Source organism: Silurus aristotelis, assembly GCF_946808225.1.
Source record: "Silurus aristotelis genome assembly, chromosome: 6".
NCBI classification, from domain to species: Eukaryota; Metazoa; Chordata; class Actinopteri; order Siluriformes; family Siluridae; genus Silurus; species Silurus aristotelis.
In genome coordinates, this window is record NC_139579.1 from 12,150,851 (window position 1) to 12,174,639 (window position 23,789).

General features: G+C 42.3%; 1 protein-coding gene across 2 annotated transcripts in view; it reads left to right on the plus strand.

Moving 5' to 3' along the window:
* The first annotated feature begins 13,293 nt into the window (after positions 1 to 13,293).
* phf14 (PHD finger protein 14) overlaps positions 13,294 to 23,789 on the plus strand; it is a 78,090-nt gene continuing 67,594 nt past the window's right edge. For both annotated transcript variants that reach the window (XM_083543264.1, XM_083543265.1), the window contains exons 1-4: positions 13,294 to 13,392; positions 14,195 to 14,333; positions 14,529 to 15,211; positions 16,883 to 17,024. In XM_083543264.1, coding sequence (XP_083399390.1) covers positions 14,216 to 14,333; positions 14,529 to 15,211; positions 16,883 to 17,024 — 943 coding nt within the window. In that variant the 5' untranslated portion in view covers positions 13,294 to 13,392; positions 14,195 to 14,215. The remainder of the gene's footprint in view (positions 13,393 to 14,194; positions 14,334 to 14,528; positions 15,212 to 16,882; positions 17,025 to 23,789) is intronic.

The window sequence follows — 23,789 nt, forward strand, 5'->3', positions numbered from 1 at the left end:
AATGAAGAGAACTGTTGAGTAGTGGTAGAGGATAGAAGGAGCACGGTGGAGTGGTGGAAGAAAACGAGGGATCGGTCAAACAGTAGTTGAGAAAAGTGGGTGCTTGGTGTAGTAGTAGAGAATGGAGTGATCAGTCGAGCAGTGGTAGAGGATGAAGGGATCTTTGGAGCACTGGTAGAGAAATAAAGGTGTGTGTTGCAGATGAGAAGAACAGAGGGATGAGTGGTGAAGTGGTAGAGGATGGATGGATGGATCAGTAAAGCAGTAGTAGGAGATGGATGAAGCATGGTGCAGTTCAGGTTGAGATAAGAGCTATGAGTAAGAGGGGTGCTGGTCTGTTTTTGGCTTTGTAGGCCAGCATCAGTGATTTAAATCCTCTATAGAAGATCGGGGCAGCCAGAAAAAGAAGCATAGCAAAGTAAGGTGGGCTTGAGACATGACTTCTATGCTAATTCAGTCAGTATGCCAGAAAAAAAAACATTCTTCCAAAAGACAGTCTATGTATGTAGTGCTGCAGGTGGTGAGATTCATTGATGCTAATTCCTATAATCTTCCCGGCATCAGGTCACGTGTGCGTCACACGTGCCGGAACTGCGTGTCCGCTGTAAATCGGAACTAATTACAGCACTTGCATTGCTGATCTTGGTGCACGGAATGCTTTGTTTAAGCAACTCAAACATTCGGGGGGGGGGGGGGGGTTCCCTGTATATTTGAAGTTCCCTATCGAGCAGCATGCTAATTACTAACTCATCTAGTGAACAAATCGGAGCGGAGAGAAGATTACACAAAAAGATTACGGCTCCTTCACGGCGCTACGTATGTTTAACATAAAACAAAAGGATTGTGAACACGATTGGAAAGCTTTGCATATGGTTTTAAACACCCACACAAGTAAAGCAGCATGAAGCGGGGTCTCCCATTTCGGCAGATGAATGCCGATTTATCACCGACTCGCACACAGCCAGACTCTCTGTCGAACAAATATTATCAAAACAAAACTAATGGCGTGTAAATTGTTTATGATGTTCTGTGCTACCAGAAGCCCAGCGCCAGTTTGTGTGTTGCAGAAAGTAATCATTGCCACAGATGTGACATAATCAGCAAGCAAGGAATATTCATATTTCACGTCTGTACGTCTTCGAGCAGAGGCTCTCGGACCTGCGGTGAAGTCACGGCCATTTGCGGTGTTGAGTGATCGACCCAGCGATGTCAGTGCCCATGGCCTGTAAATGACGTTTCTCATGAACTGGAGAATGAAATTGCTACGCAAAGGCTTTCGGTAATGTTCCGCCTGTGATGGATATGACATCATGCGGTCGTAACATGCAGACGAGAGCGGAGCCGATGCTTAACAACGAACTCCGAACGATCGCCTCAAGCAATGGAACACATTCCTTGGATGCCTGTAAATTATTATAGCTGCGATTATAACTCTTTATAAGTCGGTCACCAGTCCCTGGAATCGTTTTTTAGACTGTTTATTGATGCTTAGTTACATTCGAAATCGTAGCAGTGTATATAATAAAGGCTTCCAAGGACTCCCTGCCTTTTTAGGGTTAACATGATGCTACAAAAATTCGAGGACAACTGACTCTAAAATTTGTATTTGCTTTTTGAACATTTAAATTCCATTTTATTCAATTGCATTTTATCTATCTATCTATCTATCTATCTATCTATCTATCTATCTATCTATCTATCTATCTATCTATCTATCTATCCATCTATCCATCTATCTATCTATCTTTTTATCTATCGAGAAAGAACATACAAAAATTAAAAAAATAATAATTATTACAACCAAACGAGTCCTGTCCCTTTAAGAAAGAACTCCTGATATCAACTCATTATGTGTATAAAAGACACCCAAAAATCGGGTGTCCAGAAACTTTTTACTCCAACACAGCCCTGCACTCATGTTCGGACCCCCAGGTCTAACAGTATAAGTCTACTGGTAGTGATGAAGTCCAGACTGACGTCATCCTATACAATTGTGGACCTCCAAATTTGTGGTAACAGTTTGCAGAAGAACATTTACATTTATTTTGCAACATTTAGTAGAAGCCCTTATCCAGAACGACGTACAAAAGTGCTTTGAATCTCTAGCAATAAATAAATCTTCACTGGTACGTTAGATTACAAACTTAATTTAAATTTAACTCTTGAATTCTACAAAGCAAACTTGGAAAGTGCTAATTTAAGTGTTTAAGGATAAGGTAGGTCTTCAACCGTCGCTTAAAGATAGCCAGGGACTCCGTTGTACGAACATCTAGGGGAAGTTCGTTCCACCACCTCGGTGCCAGAAGAGAGAAGAGCCTTGAAGTATACTTACCTCTTATTCTGAGAGAAAGTGGTACCAGTCGCGCAGTGCTGGAGGATCTCAGACAGTGTGGTGCAGTGCGAGGTGTGATGAGGTCTCTGAGGTAAGAACCTCCTATAGCTGGAAAAGACCTAATACTTTTATCCATACAGTGTAGTCCTGAAAAAGTTCTAAAATCCTTTTCTGACTGATGTTTTGTTTTTAATCCTCTTGAAAGCTTCATAATTTGCTATTTGCGGCTTTTTGACTCCTCGAATGTACACTTTGGGAAAGATAGCTGTGTTTCCGGGGAAAAAAAGAAAAGCATAAATGTATACGATTATAGATCACTATACATAAGTGTAGTTCATTATTTCATCCATAGAAAACAGTTGCCGTCTCCGCTTATGTCATTCTTTCGAAAGGGACACAACTTTTGATTAATGAATAGGCATTGTTTTTTATGTATTTATTCAGGACCTGGACAGCTCCATGACTTGCTCTGATAGTTTATGCAAGAGAATACGATTTGACGTCATCGAAGACTTATTTTGAGCGCATTATTCAAGCTCAGTGAGCTTTTGGCATTACTAGAGCGTATACAATGAACCGTTATCAATTTACAGCACAGTCATAATGAACAAATAAGGAATCTAGGCTTCGTAGAAAGCGTAATTGCAAAAAAAAAGAAAGCTTTTCTTTCGATCTGGAACAAAGAAAAGCAATGCACGGGAGAAAAAAACAAGGAAAATATCTTGCATGCTAAGGTCAATAAGAATAGACAAAGTGTGGAGCGTGCAAGTCGTAAACCACAGGGTTGAACCTCTGACAGACTAAAAAGCTCTTATATGAGGCTGATTCAGCTCGTGCCCGCTAGGCTGCAACGCTTCGGCACAGCCAAGTGGCAGCATTAGTGAGCCTAATCCCACAGCCTCAGGCAGGGTGTTCTAATGCTGAGAACAATAACCACACACACACACACTCACACACTCAGTTGACTTCAGGAGGGATGCTTAGTCTCTGCTGGCAGGTAGTGATGGTAACTGAAATGGGATTTTTCTTTTTTTTTATGGTTTGGGAAAAAAAAACCCTGCCAGCCTTCACATATTTTACACAGGAGCTTTACATTTAAACGTCTTATCAGTTATCATTGAAAAATCCACTTGAATAAAAAAAATCCACTTTTGCACTATTAAAAAAATAAATTTAAAATATTCTCCAGATAAGCCAATCAGCATACAGATCCAAAAAGATTGACCAAGGAGGTGGGTTTTAACTTTCAGATATTAACAGCATGTCCTTAAAGCTTTGTGTTTCTCTTCCTCTGTCATCAAGGTCATATTATAACATTATACACATTATACTGACAAGTGTATTTGGATGCCGAAATCTTCCATTCAGTTGAACTGGGAGAACAAATTGAGTTCCAGCCAGAAGATATAGTTTATAAAAGTTACCATGACCTCAATCCTATTGAACAAGATGATTTAGAACGCTGTTTGCACCCCAGGCCTCCTCACCTCACCTCACGAACCAGTCAAAACCATCTCCTAATGTGATTTTTCTTAATTTTTTTTCGAGTCTTCAAAGTAGCCAACTTTTGTATCGACATTCTTGGACTTCTTTCAGTCAGCCTTATGTAGTCACTTGGAACGGTTTTCCAACAGTCTTGAGGAGTTGAGTGCTTGTTGGTGGCTTTTCTTTCACTCTCTGGTCCAACTTCTCGCAAACCATTGGGATGTCTTTGAATGTGGTAGCAGGAAATCATTCCTTCAGATTAACTAAGAGACCCAAAAATGTTCAAAAGCATGACAATACCCCTGTGCACAAAGCCAGACGATATTTTACATCGGATTGAGTGGAACATCTCGAGTGGCCTGCTATAAAGCTCTGATTCAACTGTATCGAACACCTTTGGGAATTTAATAACACTGAGCACAAATCTCTTCATAAAATCTAGTGAAACCTCTTTCCAAAGGATTGGAGGTTATTATAGGGGCAAACTGAGACTTAATGTGGAACGGGATGTTAAAAAAGAAATCACATAGGAAACTTATTTTCGAGTGTCCGCAAACTTTTGGCGATCCGGTGTATGCAATAGATTTTTGACTACGCAGGACGTCGAATTATCCCATGACTCCGGCTTTAGTATTGATGGAATTTGTAGGCAGAAGCGTGAAAAAAAAGCATGAAATTCTTCGACATGATCGCGCAGCACGAGATGGATTTCCGCCCTCCGGGACACGATTGAACAAAAGGAACATTCAATATGTAATTACCTGCCATAGATACAGTCACACTGGTGCAGCAAAACTCGATATGCACCCATGACACTTCCAGTCTAATGTGCGAGAAATAAATACCAGGTGGAAGGAAAGGAAAGGAAAGGAAAGGAAAGGAAAGGAAAGGAAAGGAAAGGAAAGGAAAGGGAGGGAGGTTGGGAGGAGAAGGTTTGGAGAATGAGGTCTGGGTTTCAGATCATGATCGTGTTGTTTTAAAAAAAACAACAACAAAAAAACGTGTCAGGGTTTGTCGGGATTTGCAGCATTGCTTGCTGACATAAAAGATTTCCTGTTATGTTTTGCTCGGGAGTTTTATTCCCCAAGACCATCACCTCCCTGGCTTCTTTCTTTCTCTCTCTCTCTCTCTCTCTCTCTCTCTCTCTCTCTCTCTCTCTCTCTCTCTCTCTCTCTCTCTCCCTCACACACACACTCCATATTTCTTATTCTTATTAACGGCATGGGTGCAATTTATTTTGCTCTCTGGCAATAGAGGTGCCTGCGAGTGCAGGGAGGCTCTGGTCGCCGCTGATAAGCCCACACTCACATTCAGGCCCGCAGGAGGTACCAGATTTACCAAGAAGACAATGTCCACCAGGTCTCACGGCACCTCCCACACACACACACACACACTCACACACTTTCGTACGCACACACACAACCCACACAGACACACTCTTTCAGAAAACCTAGCCACATACAGAGATAAACTTTAACACATACCAGCAGACGGTGACCATGAAGAATCAGTGCATCGCTTAGGCAGACCTTAAGGACACACACACACACACACACACACACACACACACACACGTACGCTGCAGTTAAAAGTTGAAAATCTGAGCAATAACATAATGCTGCTCCACTCCGTTCGGCTGTTTGTGTTTATGTCTGCGAGCTGAGAGGAGCAGCCGAACGATAAGAAAGAAAAATGACAGAGGCGTGAGCTGAGACGTCTATAAACTAAAAGAGGTACCGCGGTGTCACATTATGACAGCCGATCCATCAGGGAAATGGAGCCTCTGTCTCCTGCACCAAGGAGAGAGCAGACCAAACTTTTATAAATAGCCCTGCATATCTATCTAATTTTTTTTTTTTCTTCTGGAAAAAAAAAAAAAAAAAAGTGTGAGTTGTCAGACATGTGCTATCTGCATTTTTCTTTTGGAGGCTCTTCCAATTCTGCACCCAATTGAAACATTAAACGCTTAAAGGAGCAAAGGCGACCTGATATACGAGTTTTAGAGGTCTGGTTGATTTCACTCGGAGGTCGCATGCTACCGGCATGACATCAATGTTTACGCAAAGGAAAGTTTTGGGTATTTAGAATTGGGTTGTTCGCATGCTTCAATTAATTCTCCAGACCAGCATATATTATATCTGGGCAAAAATGTACTATATTGCCGAAAGCTTGTGGACCCCTGACCATAAGATTGGTAAGTACTGTTTGAACATCCCGTTCCACATCTAGTTCCCATGCGAAGAAAAGTTCTGGGTATTCAGAGTCGGGTTGTGCGTACACAAGCCTACAGTATATCTGTGTAAATAGATAATATGAGGTGGTAGAAAATACTTAATTTATCTACATTTACACTCCCAGTGTTCTTCTGGAATGTGTCCTGGAAGTCTTCTTTTGGAAGCGCACCTTCTGTGAAAACAAAGTCCTTTGAACTGAATCTTCATCTTAAGGAAGAGGGCAAAGTCTGCAGGAGCCACATTTGGTGAGTAGGATAGTTGTGGAAGTGAGATCACGTGGGTTATTCGCCAATGATCATAATGCGCAAGTTGCCGACCGGCCGAACATTTTAGGGGGTTAACCTTGTTGAAGATCTTCCTGATCTCTCGTCCTCTCCCAGCGATGTTCTTCAGCTCTTGAAGGGCGTATGCCGCTCGAAACACCTCGGACGATTTGTTGCAGCATGGCTGTATGTCAAACGTATGTCGTATCAAACGTCTCTCTGGCAGATTCGCCCAGTTTCTCGCAGAATTTCACGTTTGCTCTTTGTTCTAACTTGCTAACTAAAGCAAACGGTCATAACAGCACAAGTTAGCACCATTAATCTCGAAACATTTTTATACCACCTTTTATACCACCAATGGGAACAGTATGGGGAAGAACCACACTGGAAAACGTCGGAAATACTTTTGTGCATAAAGTGATCTTATTATAGGTACTAGTATATTATCTAATCATTACAGGTATTAGCGTCGTCCTCATTCCTGTTCCGCCGCTTGAAGGCTCTCTTTCTGACTAAGATACCAAATTGATATGCATGCAGGAAATTCCGACTGAAACATACTATCCTAAATTATTCTTCACATCTCGGAGGCCGTCGAGGTTAATAATGTAGGTACCCGTGTCCCCTATCCTCTGCCGGCATGTAGAGATGAAAGTGAGGTTGCGCCTCCACAGTGAGGTCTGAGACGCTTTCTCCTGATATTTCCGCTGTAGGGAGATATTCGACTTTAATCATCCGCCTCTCTTGCCCGTTTCAGCCAGCTATTCTTTGAATTTGATTCACTGTGTTGCTTCTTTGAAGTTGAGTTTAGATTCATTTTTTTTCTTGTACATCTTGTGATTGACCAATCGTTTAGAAAAAAAAAGTCAAGTTCTCTTAAAGAGATCCAGTTCGAGCGTTCGTTTTTGAAGTGCTCCTGTTTGAGCAGTCGGATGAATCTCGCAGATTCACATTTTTACCGTGGCCGGGAAGTGCAAAACACATTAACAAATCCAAAAACAATATAACAAATCCGCAAACACTAACAAATTCGAAAACATGACAATGCAGATAAACTGGAAAAGGTAGGTATAGTTTGTGAATGGAATACTTACCGATCATTGGACGAGACACCTGTCATTCAAGATATACAGAAAGTACAACAGTTTCTCTTTGCTTGAAAATGTTTACTTCTGTTATTTCATTATATATAAAGGTGCACTAATTGAAAGAAAAAATTGTTTAAGGTAAAAGGAAAACTTTACAAGTACAGGAAACAAAGTTATAAGATTTCATACTTCATATATATCTTGAATGACAGGTGTCTCGTCCAATGATCGGTAAGTGTTCCATTCACAAGCTATTCCTACCTACTCCGGTTTATCTAAATTGAAGTTGTGTTTTCGGATTTGTTATTTTGTTTTTGGATTTATTGTTTTGTTTTTGAATTCGTTATTTTGTTTTTGGAATTGTTTTTTTTTTTTTGTTGTTATTTTGTTTTTGGAATTATTTTTTTTTTGTTATTTTGTTTTTGGATTTGTTAGTGTTTTCTAATTTGTTAATTAGTTTTTTGATTTGTTAATGTGTTTTGCACTTCTCGGCCATCGTATATTCCATTGCACAATCATGCACACAGACGCAGCAAAACTGCAATGCAATATTAAAATGCTTGACAGCTTGGCCCGCTTTCAGCACCCGGACAGCTCTTTTCTCCAAATATTTAACAGAGATACTTTGCAATGCCTCTTGTAAAACCTGCCATAGGTGCTCTTTAGAACTTTAACATTTAAATCTTGTGATCCAGTTCATCCCAGAGCAGTTCAATCGGAGTTAGGTGTGGTGGCTTGGCAGGCCATTCCATGATAGAAAACACTCCAGATCTCTGGACGTATAATTCGAGTGAGCCGCAGTCCAGAGAGAATCGCATGGTGCTGAGGAATGGAATGATTGCCTTGTTGATTCCTTTCACCCGGAATGAGTCTCCAACCTTCCCTGCTCCAAAACAACCCCAATCCTTTAGCTTCCAGCTTCATTTTTGACTGTGGGGGTGAGGCAGTCTGTTAACATCTTCTCTTCTGTCCTCTGTCTTACAGAAGATCTTCTGTTAGAACCAAAAATGTCAAATTTAGATTCATCTGTCCATTTACTGTTACATTCACTGTCCAATTCTTGTGTGTTTTTGAATTTCTCCAAGTTTGTTGTATAGAAACTAAAGGAACATGCATGTGTCACCTTTAAAATAGTCCCCTTGCACAGCAATGCAGCACTCCCAGGGTTCCTGCCACTTTTGGAATGTGTCCTAGAAGGCTTCTTTTCAAAGCATGTCAAGTACCTTCCACGGTTCACACCAGATCTCCACAGTGGTGTCCAAACCGATAGATAGATAGATAGATAGATAGATAGATAGATAGATAGATAGATAGATAGATAGATAGATAGATAGATAGATAGATAGATAGATAGATAGAGAGAGAGAGAGAGAGAGAGAGAGAGAGAGAGAGAGATATCTTTTTCTTAGGCACTTTATGCCAAAATGATTTACATATATTGCATTCACTTTACCTGAGCATTACCAAATAGACTTTTAATTAAGATTACAATTGGTAAAAATGTTTGAGATTATAATCTGGGGGTTAAAAATGAACACTACATTAGAATCAGAAAAAAGTTTTAATGCCAGGTACAGCAAAGAGTTCAGCAAAGAGCACTTTACAGTACTAGGAATTTGTTTTGGTGTCAGGTGCAAACATATACAGAGATACGGAATGTGTACACAGTTTCTAAATAAACTATAATAAATTAAATAAATACCGTATACAGAAAGCGACTTTGCATGCGAGGCAGTGCGATTTAGAACGTACAAGTGAAAGTGACTGTGCAAACATATATACAGACGTGAAGTATGTACACAATCTAGAATAAAATAAATATTGTATACAGAAGTGTGAGTTTGCATGAAAAGTAGTGCAATTTCGAATGTGAAAGTGACTGTACGTAAGTTTCTTAATAATGATACTCTATATTTCAGTTGGCTGTAACTAAAAAAAAAAAATTAACTCGAGGGATTTTTAAAGGATTAGAAAACTATAGATTGTGTTATAAGATGTACCTGTACCTGTTGGTTTTTTTTTGGTTTTTTATGTGTGGATGAATTCTGATTTTCATCTTTTGTCCGATTTGACTTCAAGCATTGTCAAATTAGCAAAAACTAATAATTTCAATACCACGGTGTTTGTGTGAAAAACAAAAACGGTGTAGATTGTAATCCTAATCTACAGTAGCCGATTTTCCAGCACTTCCTGGATTAGTCATGTTTCAGTTCAAACCCGGCTGTTCATCTGCCCGACTCATTCGGACCCGAGGTGCAAATAATCCTATCCACAAAAAAAAGAAATAAAAAAAATAGCAATTACAGAGGAAGGCAAGAAAGATAACATCTTCCCACCTACCCGGCGAGTGCCCACGTTATCGAATTCACTCAATTTCACCCTTGTGCTTTTGCATGCAGGAAGGCGGTGGAAGCCTGGGTGAAGATAAACAGGGCCCGACATGGTGTCGTATGATTAACGCCATGTGAATAGACGAATATTTTCATTTAAATGCAAAATATTAAGGTGGTGCCGGTAGAGATGGTGGCGGAGAAGGCGGTCGATCAATGCGAGCGTTCCATTACGTGCCACTCTGGGCTTCATAAATAACGCCCTGCGCAATTATTCCTCCTCAAATGAGGTTCGTACAGCTGCCGTGGCACACCACATCTTTATAGTAATGTTTTGATTTCCTAAACCGTGTGTTATTCTTGTTCTTAATGTAATTGCTTCTGTCTTCCGGCTCATCGAGCTGACAGATCTTAGCGGCAAGACTGTTTTTCACGATCTCGAATGCATCGCTGTGAACACCAAGACCTCCCGGCATTCGCTGAGATCGGGGTTTTAGGGCTATTTTTGCTCTTTCAGTGACGCTCATGTACAAACTCCGCCTACTCATCATGTCAATCATCATGCCATGTCGTGCCAGATATCCACGAGAAGGTCTTATTATATCTTATTTATCTTATAAAACCACACTAACTAGAGTGGGATATGAACAAACCAGAAAAATACTTGTCTTTACTACCAGATGAATTTCGGTTCATGACATGCATAAACCGTAGGAAATGCCTGGTAGGAAGGAAGGAAGGAAGGAAGGAAGGAAGGAAGGAAGGAAGGAAGGAAGGAAGGAAGGAAGGAAGAAGGGAAGGAAGGAAGACAAGGAAGGAAGGAAGGAAGGAAGGAAGGAAGGAAGGAAGAAAGACAAGGATGGAAGGAAGGAAGACAATGAAGGAAGGAAGACAAGGAAGGAAGGAAGGAAGGAAGACAAGGATGGAAGGAAGGAAGAAAGGAAGGAAGGAAGACAAGGATGGAAGGTAGGAAGGAAGGACGGAAGGAAGGAAGGAAGGAAGACAAGGAAGGAAGGTAGGAAGGAAGGAAGGAAGGAAGGAAGGAAGGAAGACAAGGAAGGAAGGAAGGAAGGAAGGAAGGAAGGAAGGAAGGAAGACAAGAAAAAAAGGAAGGAAGACTAGAAAGGAAGACAAGGAAGACAAGGAAGGAAGGAAGGAAGGAAGGAAGGAAGGAAGGAAGGAAGGAAGGAAGGTAAAAAACAAGATAGGAATGAATAAAGGAATGAAGGAAGGTAGGAGGGAAGGAAGGAAGGAAGGAAGGAAGGAAGGAAGGAAGGAAGGAAGGAAGGAAGGAAGGAAGACAAGGAGTAGGAAAGATGGAATTAATAAGGATTGATGGGAGGGAAGGAAGGAAGAAAGGAAGGAAGGAAGGAAGGAAGGAAGGAAGGAAGGAAGGAAGGAAGGAAAAAAGAAAGGAAGAAAGAAAGGAAGAAAGAAAGAAAGAAAGGATGGATGGATGGAATGAAAGTGCACTGCAAATCGAATACCCTTGATTTCTCGATCATCAGTAGGTGTGACCACCTGTGTGATCTCCCTGGTTACATTCACATCCCAAACAACTAAGAACTAGTACCTAGTTATTCACGCTGACTTTGGTCGGTGTAAAAAGCCTCCCTTGTTTCACACCCAGCCGACATCGTGTACAGCAAGAACTCCACGAAGACGAGTTGACTGTGTTAACGCCGTCGATGGCCACGGCGATATCCCCGAAAGTGTTTCGATGCGTGCGGATAAAAAAAACGGCCCGTTTTTCGAGCACAATGCGGCGCCATTTGTCATCGGCCAAGGACGGTCGTAATCATCCCTTTCGCTTGCCTCCCCCATCAGTCTTTCTCCTGCTGTGTATCAGGATCAATCTAGCCTCATTTATTTTAATCGTCTCCTGTTTTCCGCCGAAACTGCCAAAGTCATCGGAGGACAACAAAAACCTGGCTCTGAACACGAGCCAAAGCAGTCATTTCCTCCAATCAAGCCTAATATTTGTTGTTATCGCGCACATTTCGTCGACCGCGTTCAGCTTCCGACATCTGCTTTAATTCGCTGAATTCGATTACAGTAGTGTTTGTGTGGATATTTTTTTTTTTCCTTGAACTGATGAAAATGGCATGTTATGGCCTTGCTGCCATGTTGGGCAGAACACACACACCATAAAGGTAAAAATCTGAGTGTTTTTGGTGCTCAGAGAGGTGGGATGCCATAGTGCGGCGATCCCAAACTTTTTTTGCACTATAGACCAGACAATTTTTCCACGGACCAGGCGGGGGATGGTGTCATTAGAATAATTAAACACAATAACGTGCATATTAAATTACTATTATACATATAATAGTCACATCTGTTTCAAGGACTTTTAAGGATTTTCATTCTGCCCTGGTATGCAAAACCATAGACTTAAAAAAAACCTCAACTTTCCGACTGTTATCTTTGCAAGAATGGAACGATGGAGAAACTTGTTCGGATGAGGAGTAGTTTTTCAAGTGGCAAAGCAGGAGCCAAAAATCGGGACACCGACACTGTGAATGAGCCATATCCCAGAATTTGCTGCCCTTCACAAACATGGCCACCAATGGAATGGACTTACGCCTACCATAACCCACCAAAATGGTCACGGTCACAGCCGGGGAATTATCATGAAGTAACACTCAATTCGGTTTAATCATTTTGTTTCCTGGTTTCCTCAATAATTCTCAGGTTTTTGTTTGGATTGATTTTTTTTTTTCGGCCCTGATTTTGTCTCACATTTTTGTCAATTTTCTAATCAGCATCGCCCCCGTGCCTGCAGCCGTCTCAACCTCCTGACACGTCTTTGCAAATTATGCATGCAAAAGCTGATGTAGAAAAATACACTTTCTTGACAAAAGCCTTAGGACATCTGGCCTTTCTGCCATTTGTGGTTCTTCTTTAAACTGGAAGTTTAACAGCCTTTAAACTTCTTTAAACGCTGGATGTCTTCAGAAGCTAAAAAATCTAATTTTGCGTTCAATTGCTTCGTGAAGATATTGTGTACATGGTTTGGAGATGAAGATCTCCTGCTATAGAGCTCTGATCTCAACCTTACTGAACATCTTTGAAATGAATTGAAATGCTGAGTGCACTTCAGGTCTCCTCACCTTCTCACCTACATCAGTACAGGACTTTACTTTACCTTGTGACTGATGAACACAAATGTCCACAAGCGCACTCCGAAATTTTGTGGAACATCTTCCCAGATGGAAATAGAAGAGCAAATTGGAACTGAATGTTGAAAGCGATGCTCAAAAAGCACATACCATGTCTACATACTTTTGCCAATATAGTGTGTGTGTGTGTGTGTGTTTGTATATATATATATATATATATATATATATATATATATATATATATATATATATATATATATATCATAATCAAAATCCGATAATTATTCAGCGTTGCTATGGTTTCAAAATCCCCTCCCCACTCTGCGCTCTACTAAAGAGTCCCGGTGTCTTTCCTGAGTTTTTCTAAGCCCCGCCCACTCTCCCAAACGTAAGCACGTATCGCAAAGCCAGGCGTTGGAAGAGGGCTGAAGAAGCCCCGCCTTTTGCGTACTACGTAAGCACGAACTTTATCACGTCGAACGCATCATTGAGAAAAAAAAGTGTTCATTGTAGCCTGCTATTGTCCAAGCTACAAGATAAAGTAGGTGACGTCTTTCTGCTTCGTGTCTCGCGAGCTTATTTTAAGTATTATTTAATTCTTAAGAAACGTATTTCATTTAACAGATAGCCCGAGAAAGAAGAGACTTCGTGCGCTTTTTTTTAATTCTTACAGGCTTCCATGATGCTAATGCTAGCTGTTGCTAACTGGCACTGGGGCTAATGCGAGTGTATAGAGATGCTGTTCATTTTTGGGGCACGCGCCATTCAGTTGTTGTTGTTGTTGTTGTTGTTGTTGTTGTTGTTATTATTATTATTACTATTATTATTATTGTTATTATTATTATTTTTTAAATGTCTTCAATTTAGTTTTATTCGATTTGATGTCAAGTAGCTGTACAATCACTCTCTCTCTCTCTCTCTCTCTCTCTCTCTCTCTCTCTCTCTCTCTCTCTCTCTATCTATCAATCTATATACATATACACACACACACTGTGTATATACACGCATATGCATATGTATTTACATATGCATGACTAATCCCAGAAGTAATTGCAAATGAATGTAGCACATTGATGCATGCGATACATGCATGGATTATAGACCTGTTTGACCAAAAGTTTTGCACTAATCATAATGGGAGGTGGTTGAGGCACTGAATTATGGATCAGAAGCTCATGAGTTTAAATCCCAGCTGCTCCTGAGCATGGGAGTAAGGGCCATGCTCAGGAGCCCAGGAGTGGCTGGGATTGAAACTATGAATGAGTTAAATGTAAATAAATACATGAATATACATGATCGTATTTGTTCCTGATCTGAGAACTCTTCCTCTTCCTTTTCCCCAGCTATCGCTCACTCAGTCCCCAATGGATCGGGCCTCAAAGCGCAGGCAGGTAAAGCCCCTGGCTGCCTCCCTTTTAGATGTCCTGGACTACGACAGCTCGGACGACAGCGATTTCGAAGTTGGAGACGCAGACGCCTCGGGTAAACTGCATCTCCTTTTTCCTGAAATTTTGATAAAAAATGGCTAGCATTTACCAATCAAGAGTCTTGTATTGTCATTTCAACAATATATATATATTTTCTTGCGTAAGGCTTCTCAGCTTAGTAACAAAACAAAACAAGAACAGTGATGCTTTTTATCAATCTTCAAGTTCTCTGTTCTTTTGTGTTTGTCAGGTTCAGAGGGCACAGGCAACGGCAGCGACGATGAAGGCTCCAAAGACAGCACCGGAGGCGCGGAGAGCGACTCGGACGCTGTCCCGTCTCCTGACGAAGAGGCCATCGATGATGAAGAGACCAAAGAGCTTAAAGAAGATGGGCAAGAAGAAGAGAAAGCCATGGACCAGCCTTCCTCCGAGGAAAGCAGCAAAAAAGAGCCGTTGTCGAAAAATCGCAAGAAAGTCGACAAGACCTCGGACACCGAGCCGAACGAGAGCAGTGCGGTCGAGGAAAGCCCTAAAAAGTGGAACCTCCGGAGAAACCGGCCTATGTTGGACTTCACCACGATGGAGCAGCTGAACGAGATGGACGATTATGACAGCGAGGACGATAACGACTGGAGGCCCACGTCAGTGAAGAAGAAGAACAAAGCAGGCGGGAAGGAGAAAGACGGGAGCGAGGACGAGGAAGGTGACGAAGGCAGCGCCGAAGAGGACGATGAAGACGACGACGAAGACGACGACACAAACGATGACGATAACAACAAGGACAACGAGGACGATGATGCCGAGAGCAGCAGCAGCAGCGACAGTGAAGCGGCAGCTAAAAAAGCCAAGAAGAAAGCGAGTAAGAACAGCGGCGCTTTTGACGAGGAGGAGACCAACGACAGCCACAGCACATCTCAAGGGAAGGGAAATGAGGTGAGAGATGATCTGTCACATCTGTTCCTTTATTGAAGGATCGCTGAAATAAAAGCTGAGCAGGACTGTAACCTTTTTAAACCTTCAGAGAAACTTACATTATATTGGCTAGATAGTGGATTTGTGGTATTTGTGCTTATTCAGTTGCAAGACCTCTATTTCAGGAGATCTTCCACCTACAGGGAGCTGGATTTGTGCACAAGGTTATGCTGGAACTAGCATAACCTTGTTCCAGCATAGTGCATGTGGCATAATTCAGGAGCCGAGTGATTCACACCATCTCTAGAGACGTTTTCTTTCTTGTTGGTTAGTTTGCGTCCAAAGTTCATTTTCAGTTTCCAGTTTAGAAAGGCCAGAAATAGAGGAGTTCTGAACCAACCGTACAGTCAGATCAAATGATCCGAGGTTTTTCATAGTATCTGATTGAACTTTTCAAAAGAGGATAAGGTCTGTCTGATAACAGAAATTTTGGAGTCCGTATATAAAACCGACAAATCCATCTATTTATCTGTTTCTCTGGGGAAATTACAGTCACTGCCACTAGTTTTTCCCCCATCCCAAGTTCTCCTCCTGTCTATTCCGAGATCAGTCTGGTGTTTCAGTACAGAGGTTCAGGATTCGAGTCTGACTGGGATGCTTATCCAGTATCGGCGTAAAGGAGGGGAAGTGAGCAGGATTTTACTCATGAATATGTATCAGATGAATGAGCTTTCAGATCTCTACATTTGTGAACAAGTATTACATTTGCAAGAAGCGACTTAGGGGGGGCCAAACACCCAAACTTGGTGACTCTCTGAATTCTCTTGTGGTGGGGGAATGGTCTATGTGCAAATGAGCATCCGTTTAGCTTTTTTGCTGTGGCGTAAATGCTACTGCTCTCGCACAGTCCTGAAGATGCCCACCAAAAATACAGGGTCGCTAACAATCTCCACTGGAGGCCACTTCGAGAGGTCTACTTCTCTCTTACGTATTATACCACTTGCATTACTCGATAAATTCTTCCTCCATTGTCCAACAGCGGTAGTCATGTGAATCAGCATTGGATTAGGACTGGTTAGTGCAGCAATCCGCACATACACTATATACTTCCGCACATACACTATATATTTCCAAAGGTTTGCGGACACCCGACCCTTTCTGCCCAATGTGGTGGTTCCCCAAACTGTTACGACAAAGCTGGAGGCACAGAATTGTCTTTGGATGTGGAATAATAAAATATCGCACTCACTTAAACTTGGAAACCCAAACCTGCTCCAGCAATGCCTCTGTGCACAAAGTGAGCTCTATTAAAGATATCGTTTAAAGAGGAAGATCTTGAGTGGCCTGCTATAGAGCTCTGATCCCAACCCTTCTGAACATCTTTAGCATGAATTGAAACACTGTCTGCACCCCAGGCCTCCTCACCTGCTCAGCTACATAAGTATCTACCTTTACTAACACCCTTGTGGCTTATGAACACAAATGTCCACAAGCAAAATCTGGAGGAACATCTTCCTGGAAGAGTGGAAAGAAAATAAGAGCAATTGGGACTAAATGTGGAATGTGATGCTCAAAAAGCACATACCAGGTGTCCCCAAAAATTTGTCAGTATCGTGTACCTAGTGGCAAGGTTGGTTATTGTGCCGAAATGGTCTGAAACGTTCTTGAGTAAAATCCGTACTTTGTTCCCAGGACTCTTTGGTGGAGCGAGCTCATTTGTGGAACTCGCAGCCGATGGAGCACATCCTGATCTGCTGCGTCTGTCTTGGCGACAACAGCGAGGACACGGACGAGATCATCCAGTGCGACAACTGTGGGGTGACCGTGCATGAAGGTCGACACACACACACATGCAAACACACATTCAAACAAAACTACTGAATTTTTTATAGTAGGAATAATTAATCATAATCCATAAAGTCCTTTTTGAGACAATATTCAGTTACAAACCAGTATTTACATGGGTTTTTATTTAATTATCCTAAATGGATAAAGAGGGAGGTAGAAGCCTGTGGGTTCGAGTCCTGGCCATACCCGTCTGCAACTCCTTGTTCCTTTGAGCAAGGCCCTTAACCCCTCATGGGTGCCCAGTTGTGGGAATGGGGATAAAGTACTCCCCCAAGGATGGTCCCAATTCCGGCTGTGAAAGCAGGAGGGTGGACGTTGGGCTAGCATCTCGACCCCCTAACAAAACTGCTACGGAAACAGCAAGTAAGCCATCATGGCCCTTGCCACCCAGTGAGCTCCATAGATAAAAATATGGATAAAAGTTTTGGTAGACCAGACTTTTCCAGCCGTACGTGGTTGTCAAAGATGTCTTTGGATACAGTAGCATGAAATATTCCTTTCACTCTAACTAGGAGAACTAACCCTGTTCCAGCACTTTGACCATGAAGATATGGTTTGGAGTGGAAGGTCTTGAGTGGCCTGCTATAGAGCTCTGCTCTCAACCCTGTTCAACGATGTAGTGAGCTCACTGGCTGTGGAATTAAGGAAGGAATTGGATGCTTTATTTGGCCACTTTCACAGATACACAACATCTCTTTCTCTTGAGATGCTGTTTTCTCACTCGTTTTATCCAGAGATCCTTAGTAAAGTCGTGTTGCAACGCTGCTCATTTACCACTCAGCACACCAAAATCCGTACCCGGTTTACTAACTGGCTGAATGAACCCAAATCTCACTCTCCGATCAGGTGGAACCTCTTCCCAGAAGAGTGGAGGTTATAAAAACAGTAAAAAGGGGCAGAATGGGATTTTAAAGATGGTGAGGTCTCCACAAAAAGTTGTCCATATGGTCCACCGTCAGGTCTAAAGTGAAAAAAAAAGTTTCTTTTGATCTCAGTGGCAACCTCAATGAAGTAACTCAATATTTTTCTTTATCCTCAAGCTAAGAACAGTCAGCCAGCTTCGGCCCTTCTTACGAGCTACACTCCGTGGAACTTCATCCCTCCCTGCATTATTAGCTTGTTGTGTCCGTGAGTTATTGGAAACAAAATCAATTACTCTTTAACTCGTCCTCCAGCCGCCGCCCTCGCTTTCAGACAGGCCTAGTTAACGCCGGCCATGCCCTGCTGCTTCGGGGTGATGCCGCTAATTTCCAATTACTCCTTTTTTTTTTTTTTTGCCCATTTATTTATTTATTTATTTATTTATTATCCACTTTATTTTCCCATGCCTGACTGACTCTTGGTAGCCATCCTGAGAGAGCCCATGACAGGAAGACTTTTCTACAGAGAATTAAGAAGAGCCCAGTGAAGAGAGAACCTGAGAAAGGATGAGAGAAACAAATTGTTTTTAATTATTAAATGGCAAGTGTTTGTTAAAGGTTATGCCTGATTGTGAGTCTGTCTGTCTGTCTGTCTGTCTGTCTGTCTGTCTGTCTGTCTGTCTGTCTGTCCATACTTTGCTCATTGGGAACAGTGATGATCAGTGAATGGTCCTATGGAAACAGTGATTGGTTGCTGAGAAACAGTAGTGTTTAGTGATTAGTTGTTGGAAAACACTGATGATAATTTATTGGTCATTGGGAAGAGAAGTGATCCTTGATTGGTTGCTTGGAAATGCTGGTGATAAGTGATTAAGCTTTGGAAAACAGTGGTGATCAGCGATTGGCTATTAGGAAACACTGGCAAACCATTGATTGTACATTAGGAACAGTAGTGATCCTTGATTGGGCATTGGGAAACACTTGTGATTGACCCTATAATAGAGTTTAGGTTTTCCTGGTGTAGCTTTACGGATGTAAAAAAAAAAAAGGAATAAACAGTCGCTGCATCTGCCATTTTGGTGACGGGCATTTTGGTGATGCAAGCAGAAGTAATGATGCTCCATCATGACAGGGACGAAGCTCACAAGTCGAGCACACGCACCACACACACCTTCCACAGACACACTACTTCTTTAGTGTCAGCTTGCAATATGGAGCCATTTCATATCGCCTTAGCAGTAAATCAGGGGATGACCTTGAAGCAGTCAGGGTCCTTTGATGGGCCAAGCAGAGTGTTGCGGAGTCAGCCTTCAAAGCCACACACGCTGTCTGATTCATAGACATGCTTCCTGTGTGTGTGTGTGTGTGTGTGTGTGTGTGTGTGTGTATGTCTTACAAGCTTATAAATGCCCTGAGATGTGAAGAGAATTGAAAGAAAGATTGGTCGACGACGTTGTGCTCCCCCCAACCCCCACCCCCACCTGAGCGCTCTGTACAAGTCTGAGAGGTGGTTCATTTCCAGAAGAACAGGCCTGAGGGTCGGCTGAGTGGCGTACAGCCAGCATTGGAATTGCCGTTCGGGGGAACTGGCTCTCAAGGCCACTTCTTATCTACTTCTCTTCTACTCAAGTCTCTTTTTTTTTTTTTTTTTTACCTCTTAGACAATTAAATAAATTTGGCATTCTAGTTCAATCCTGCGATTGTCTGCTTTAAAATGAATATCTGATGTACAACGGATTGGTTTGGAAGTCTGCTGTTCAAGAAAGTATTCCAAAAGATATCCTCACACCTGCCGTCGCTTGCCAGGTGGAATATGATATCGTGAGCATCACCCAGAGGGGACAGCTGTTTTGCTCCAGAAACACTCTCCACATCCAACTGCCAGATGCCTGCCACCCTCTTGTGCCAGCTGTGCCATGCTGCTACCAGTTTCGGGCGCTTTCTTTCACACCACCCGCAAACACACCCACCTAAACCCTAAGTATTAGTCTTTGGGGAGGTGGTAGCTCTGATTTAGGCTCTGGGTTAGTGATCAAAAGGTCAGGGGTTCTACCCCGGTATTGACAAGCTGGCACACTTTACAGGCCTTGAGCAACGCCTTTAATTCTCTGTGCTCCAGGGGAGCTGCAACATGGCTGATCCTGCACTGGCATGCTTTGGGGCACTTGAGCAAGGCTCTTAACCCTCTGTGCTACATGGGAGGGTTTTAACATGGCTGACCCTGCGCTCTGAAGCCAGCTTCCTAACTTCGCCTGGGTATGCGAAGAGAGTATTTCACTTTGCTACTAAGTACACATGACAAGTATAAAGCATTCCTTTCTCGGAATACACGACCCACTAAACATATAGTGTGGTCTCCCCAAAAGTGTTGGGACACCTGACTTTTCCAGCCATATGTGGTTCTTCCCCAAACTGCTCCCACAAAGTTAGAGTATAGAATGTCCATGGATGCGGGGGCACTAGTTTTCTTTTCACTTGAGCTAGGAGGCCCAAATCTGTTCCAGCATAACAATGTCCCTGTGCACAAAGCCAGCTGCATGAAGATATGGTCTGCATGAGTTGGACTGGAAGATCTTAAGTGGCCCCAGCCCCAACCTGGTTTGCTAATTTTTGCTCATCATCTTCAAGTAAACAGGAATGAATTCACTTTGAATTCCGTAGTCAGAGGTTAAAAATCTTTGGATATCGCATGGTCCAAGTAAGGCAAAATCTGTTACTATTCTCAGAGAGGAATTCTGCAGCCTTGACCAGCAGAGCTGCCCATTACTTTTTTTTCTTACAGAATGGGTTTCTGAGGGGGGAAAAAATTTAAAGGTCATTTAGGGTGCAGCAATGCTTTGAAAATGTTCTTGGACAAAAAAAAAATAAAAAGAGAATAGGGAGAAAACGAAATTGTGGCAGGAGCGATAATGGGGCAAGCATTGATTGTCTGCATCTTTGAGGTGCATGCAAGTGTCTTCGGTGCTTGATTGCGAAGCTTTGCAGTCTCAGACAGCCTTTTCAGGAGTCTGGGAGAAAAGATTAGCAGTGACGAGTCCTAGCCATGACTCCCAGAACTTGCACCAGGTCGCTGACACGGTTCAATAAACAGACAGCAATACAAAGTAGATTCTGAACTTCTCAAAAACAAGAAGCTTCTTGCATGTCTTTGAAGTGTGAATTAAATAGTGTTTCCAAAACCTCATGTAGCAGCCATAAAAGAGAAGTAGTGGCCAATATCATATTCCAGCCATATGTGTTTTTTCCCCAAACTGTTCCCTCAATGTTTTTAGACAGTTATATATCTATTGTTCAATTGTACATCTTTGGACGCGATAGCATGAAACTTTCCCTGCACTTGAACTTGGAGACATAGCTAGCTCCATGAAGATATGATTGTGGCCTGCTATATAGCTCCCCTATTAAACACCTTTGAGATGAATTGGAACGCTGTCTGTACCCCAGGCCTCCCCACCTCACCTACCAGTACCTGACTTTGCTAAGTGGCTGAATGTGCACAAATCTCCACAAGCCCCCCGCTACCTTCAAAATCTAGTGGAGCATCTTCCCAGAAGACTGTCCTTTGTTCTCATGAGTTTCAATTTGAAAATTTTTTTTAACCACTTTGTTAGACGTACTGAGGGTGAATGGACAATTCCCAAAAGTGTGGTTCCCACTGTGAAGCATGGTGGAGGGGGTGTGATGGTGTGGGGACTTCATCGAAATTGAGGTCACACTCAACCAGCAATGGCTACCACAGCATTTTCCAGCGAAATTGACCCCAAACTTTACCTCTAGGTTATGCAAGAGTTTTTTCGTTTCCAACAAGGAGAGTGATCGAGTTCTCCATCAGATGACCTGGCCTCGGCAATCACCCCATCTAAATCCAGTTGAGATGGTTTGGGATAAGCTGGACAGGACAGTGAAGGAAAAGACACATAGTATTACAAAATGTGGCTGTTATTATGGGATGCGAAGTTTTCTCTTCACTCTGCCGTAACGAAGCAAAAAAAAAATACAAATAAAAATTCCCCACAATAGGCTTTTAAGAGCGCTTACCGAATTGTTCTAATCGTTCTTCTGAAGTACTCGACGGTGAAATTGAAATGATGTGTTCTTTTTGGAAAAATTTGAAACACGATGGGGTACTAAAAGCCCGCCTCCTTGATAAACCTCTTAGAGTGTGGGGGTGTTAATAACGTTTCGAGGATGGCAAGAAACGCTCGAACCCTTGCGAACATGGCTCGAAATAGTTCATAAATTTTATTCATTACAAACGTAGCCTTTGTATACAATTAGGCTCGTTTTTGCTCAATGTCTCAACCCCACACCCCCACCCCTGGATGGCCTCCTTGTCATGATATAGCTAATGGACGTGACTATTGATATTTTTGTATTCAATTCAAGTGTCTTTGAGTTAACCTCTGTGTGGGTTGACCCACAAAAAAGAGAGAAAGAGCAAAACAATTCTCATCATCTTTCACAAACCACATGACTCCCCTTTTATTTCCATACAAAGACGTCCTACGAGGGCAAGAATTTTGAAATATTGTATGCACATGTTGTATGTTTTTGTTAGGAAGCACTTTCTCTCTCTCTCTCTCTCTCTCTCTCTCTCTCTCTCTCTCTCTCTCTCCTTTTTTGTTCCCTCCTTCTTTTATAACGAGGAAATCATTTCATCCGTGGAGCGCTTTTTATGAAAGTGATTGGATTACTTTGGCGAGAGGCCGAGCTGAGCGAGTGCGTTAAAAGGATCGCACCCCTTTTGTCCTTTTATTGAGCTTTGATTCGGTGCTGCTTGATTCAAACAAAAGACACGAGCAAACCATTTGTGTTCCTTCCTAAGCCTCCCTCCCCGCCTTCTTTTTCTTCCTCCGGATGGGGGGATCCTGGTTGGAAGGAAGAAAGCAAGTCCTTTAGTTCTAATTGGCCGTGTTGCTGCTCTTCCTCACTCACTCATCCTCCCAGTTTATTCTCTCGTTCTTTTGGGCGGTTTTAACGGCGCCGGATGAACGGCGCTGGAGAACGGATGAGCTGAGGTCGGGTAAAGATCCTCAATTGGAGGGCTAGTCGGCATGAAAGGAATGACATCTTTCAGAGGTTTAAGTGTATTAAGGATTTCTGAGGTTAATAACAACTCGTTGTGAAGCATTAAAACGGCATTAAGACCTCACAGCCAACTGCCAACTTATTTTATTGTCATTTTCCAGCATTATGATTGTGACGGATGTTTGCAGTGACAAATGTAATAATAATAAAAAAAAAACAAGTACAGGTAGTCCCAAATTATAATGGAGATGCGTACCGCTGACTGATGAATATCGTAAATCAAAACATGGCCTGGTCTACCTAGATCTACCTACCTACCTACCTGCCTACCTATACATACAGGACACTACCTGTATCAATATTTGTTCAGATTTTTATATTCCGGACATTTCTTTCTTTCTTTCGGCTTGTTCCATTAGGGGTCGCCACAGCGGACCAGCCGCATGTTTTTACGCTGGATCCCCTTTCTATTCGCAACCCTCCCCATTTATCCGGGCTTGGGACTAGCATTAAGGCTCGTGCAACCCTAATGGCTGGGGTTGGTTCCCTGACCGGGGATCAAACCCGGGCTGCAGCGGTGAGAGCGCCGCATCCTAACCACTAGACCACCAGGGATTTATATTCCAGACATTAGATCTAGAATTCTGCTTTAAATCATACACAGAGATGAAGTCATGCAATAATATGTGCGCAAATACTTGAATCAATTGTATGATTGTGCAGCATCTACTATTACAATGATAAAGCTGTTGCTGTTAACATCTGGCGCCGTTTCCGATATATTTTTCACGGCCATCCAATCTTCAGGATTCAGGATCCAACATTCAGGTAGACCACGGTGTGTCCATCTCACCATACATCGT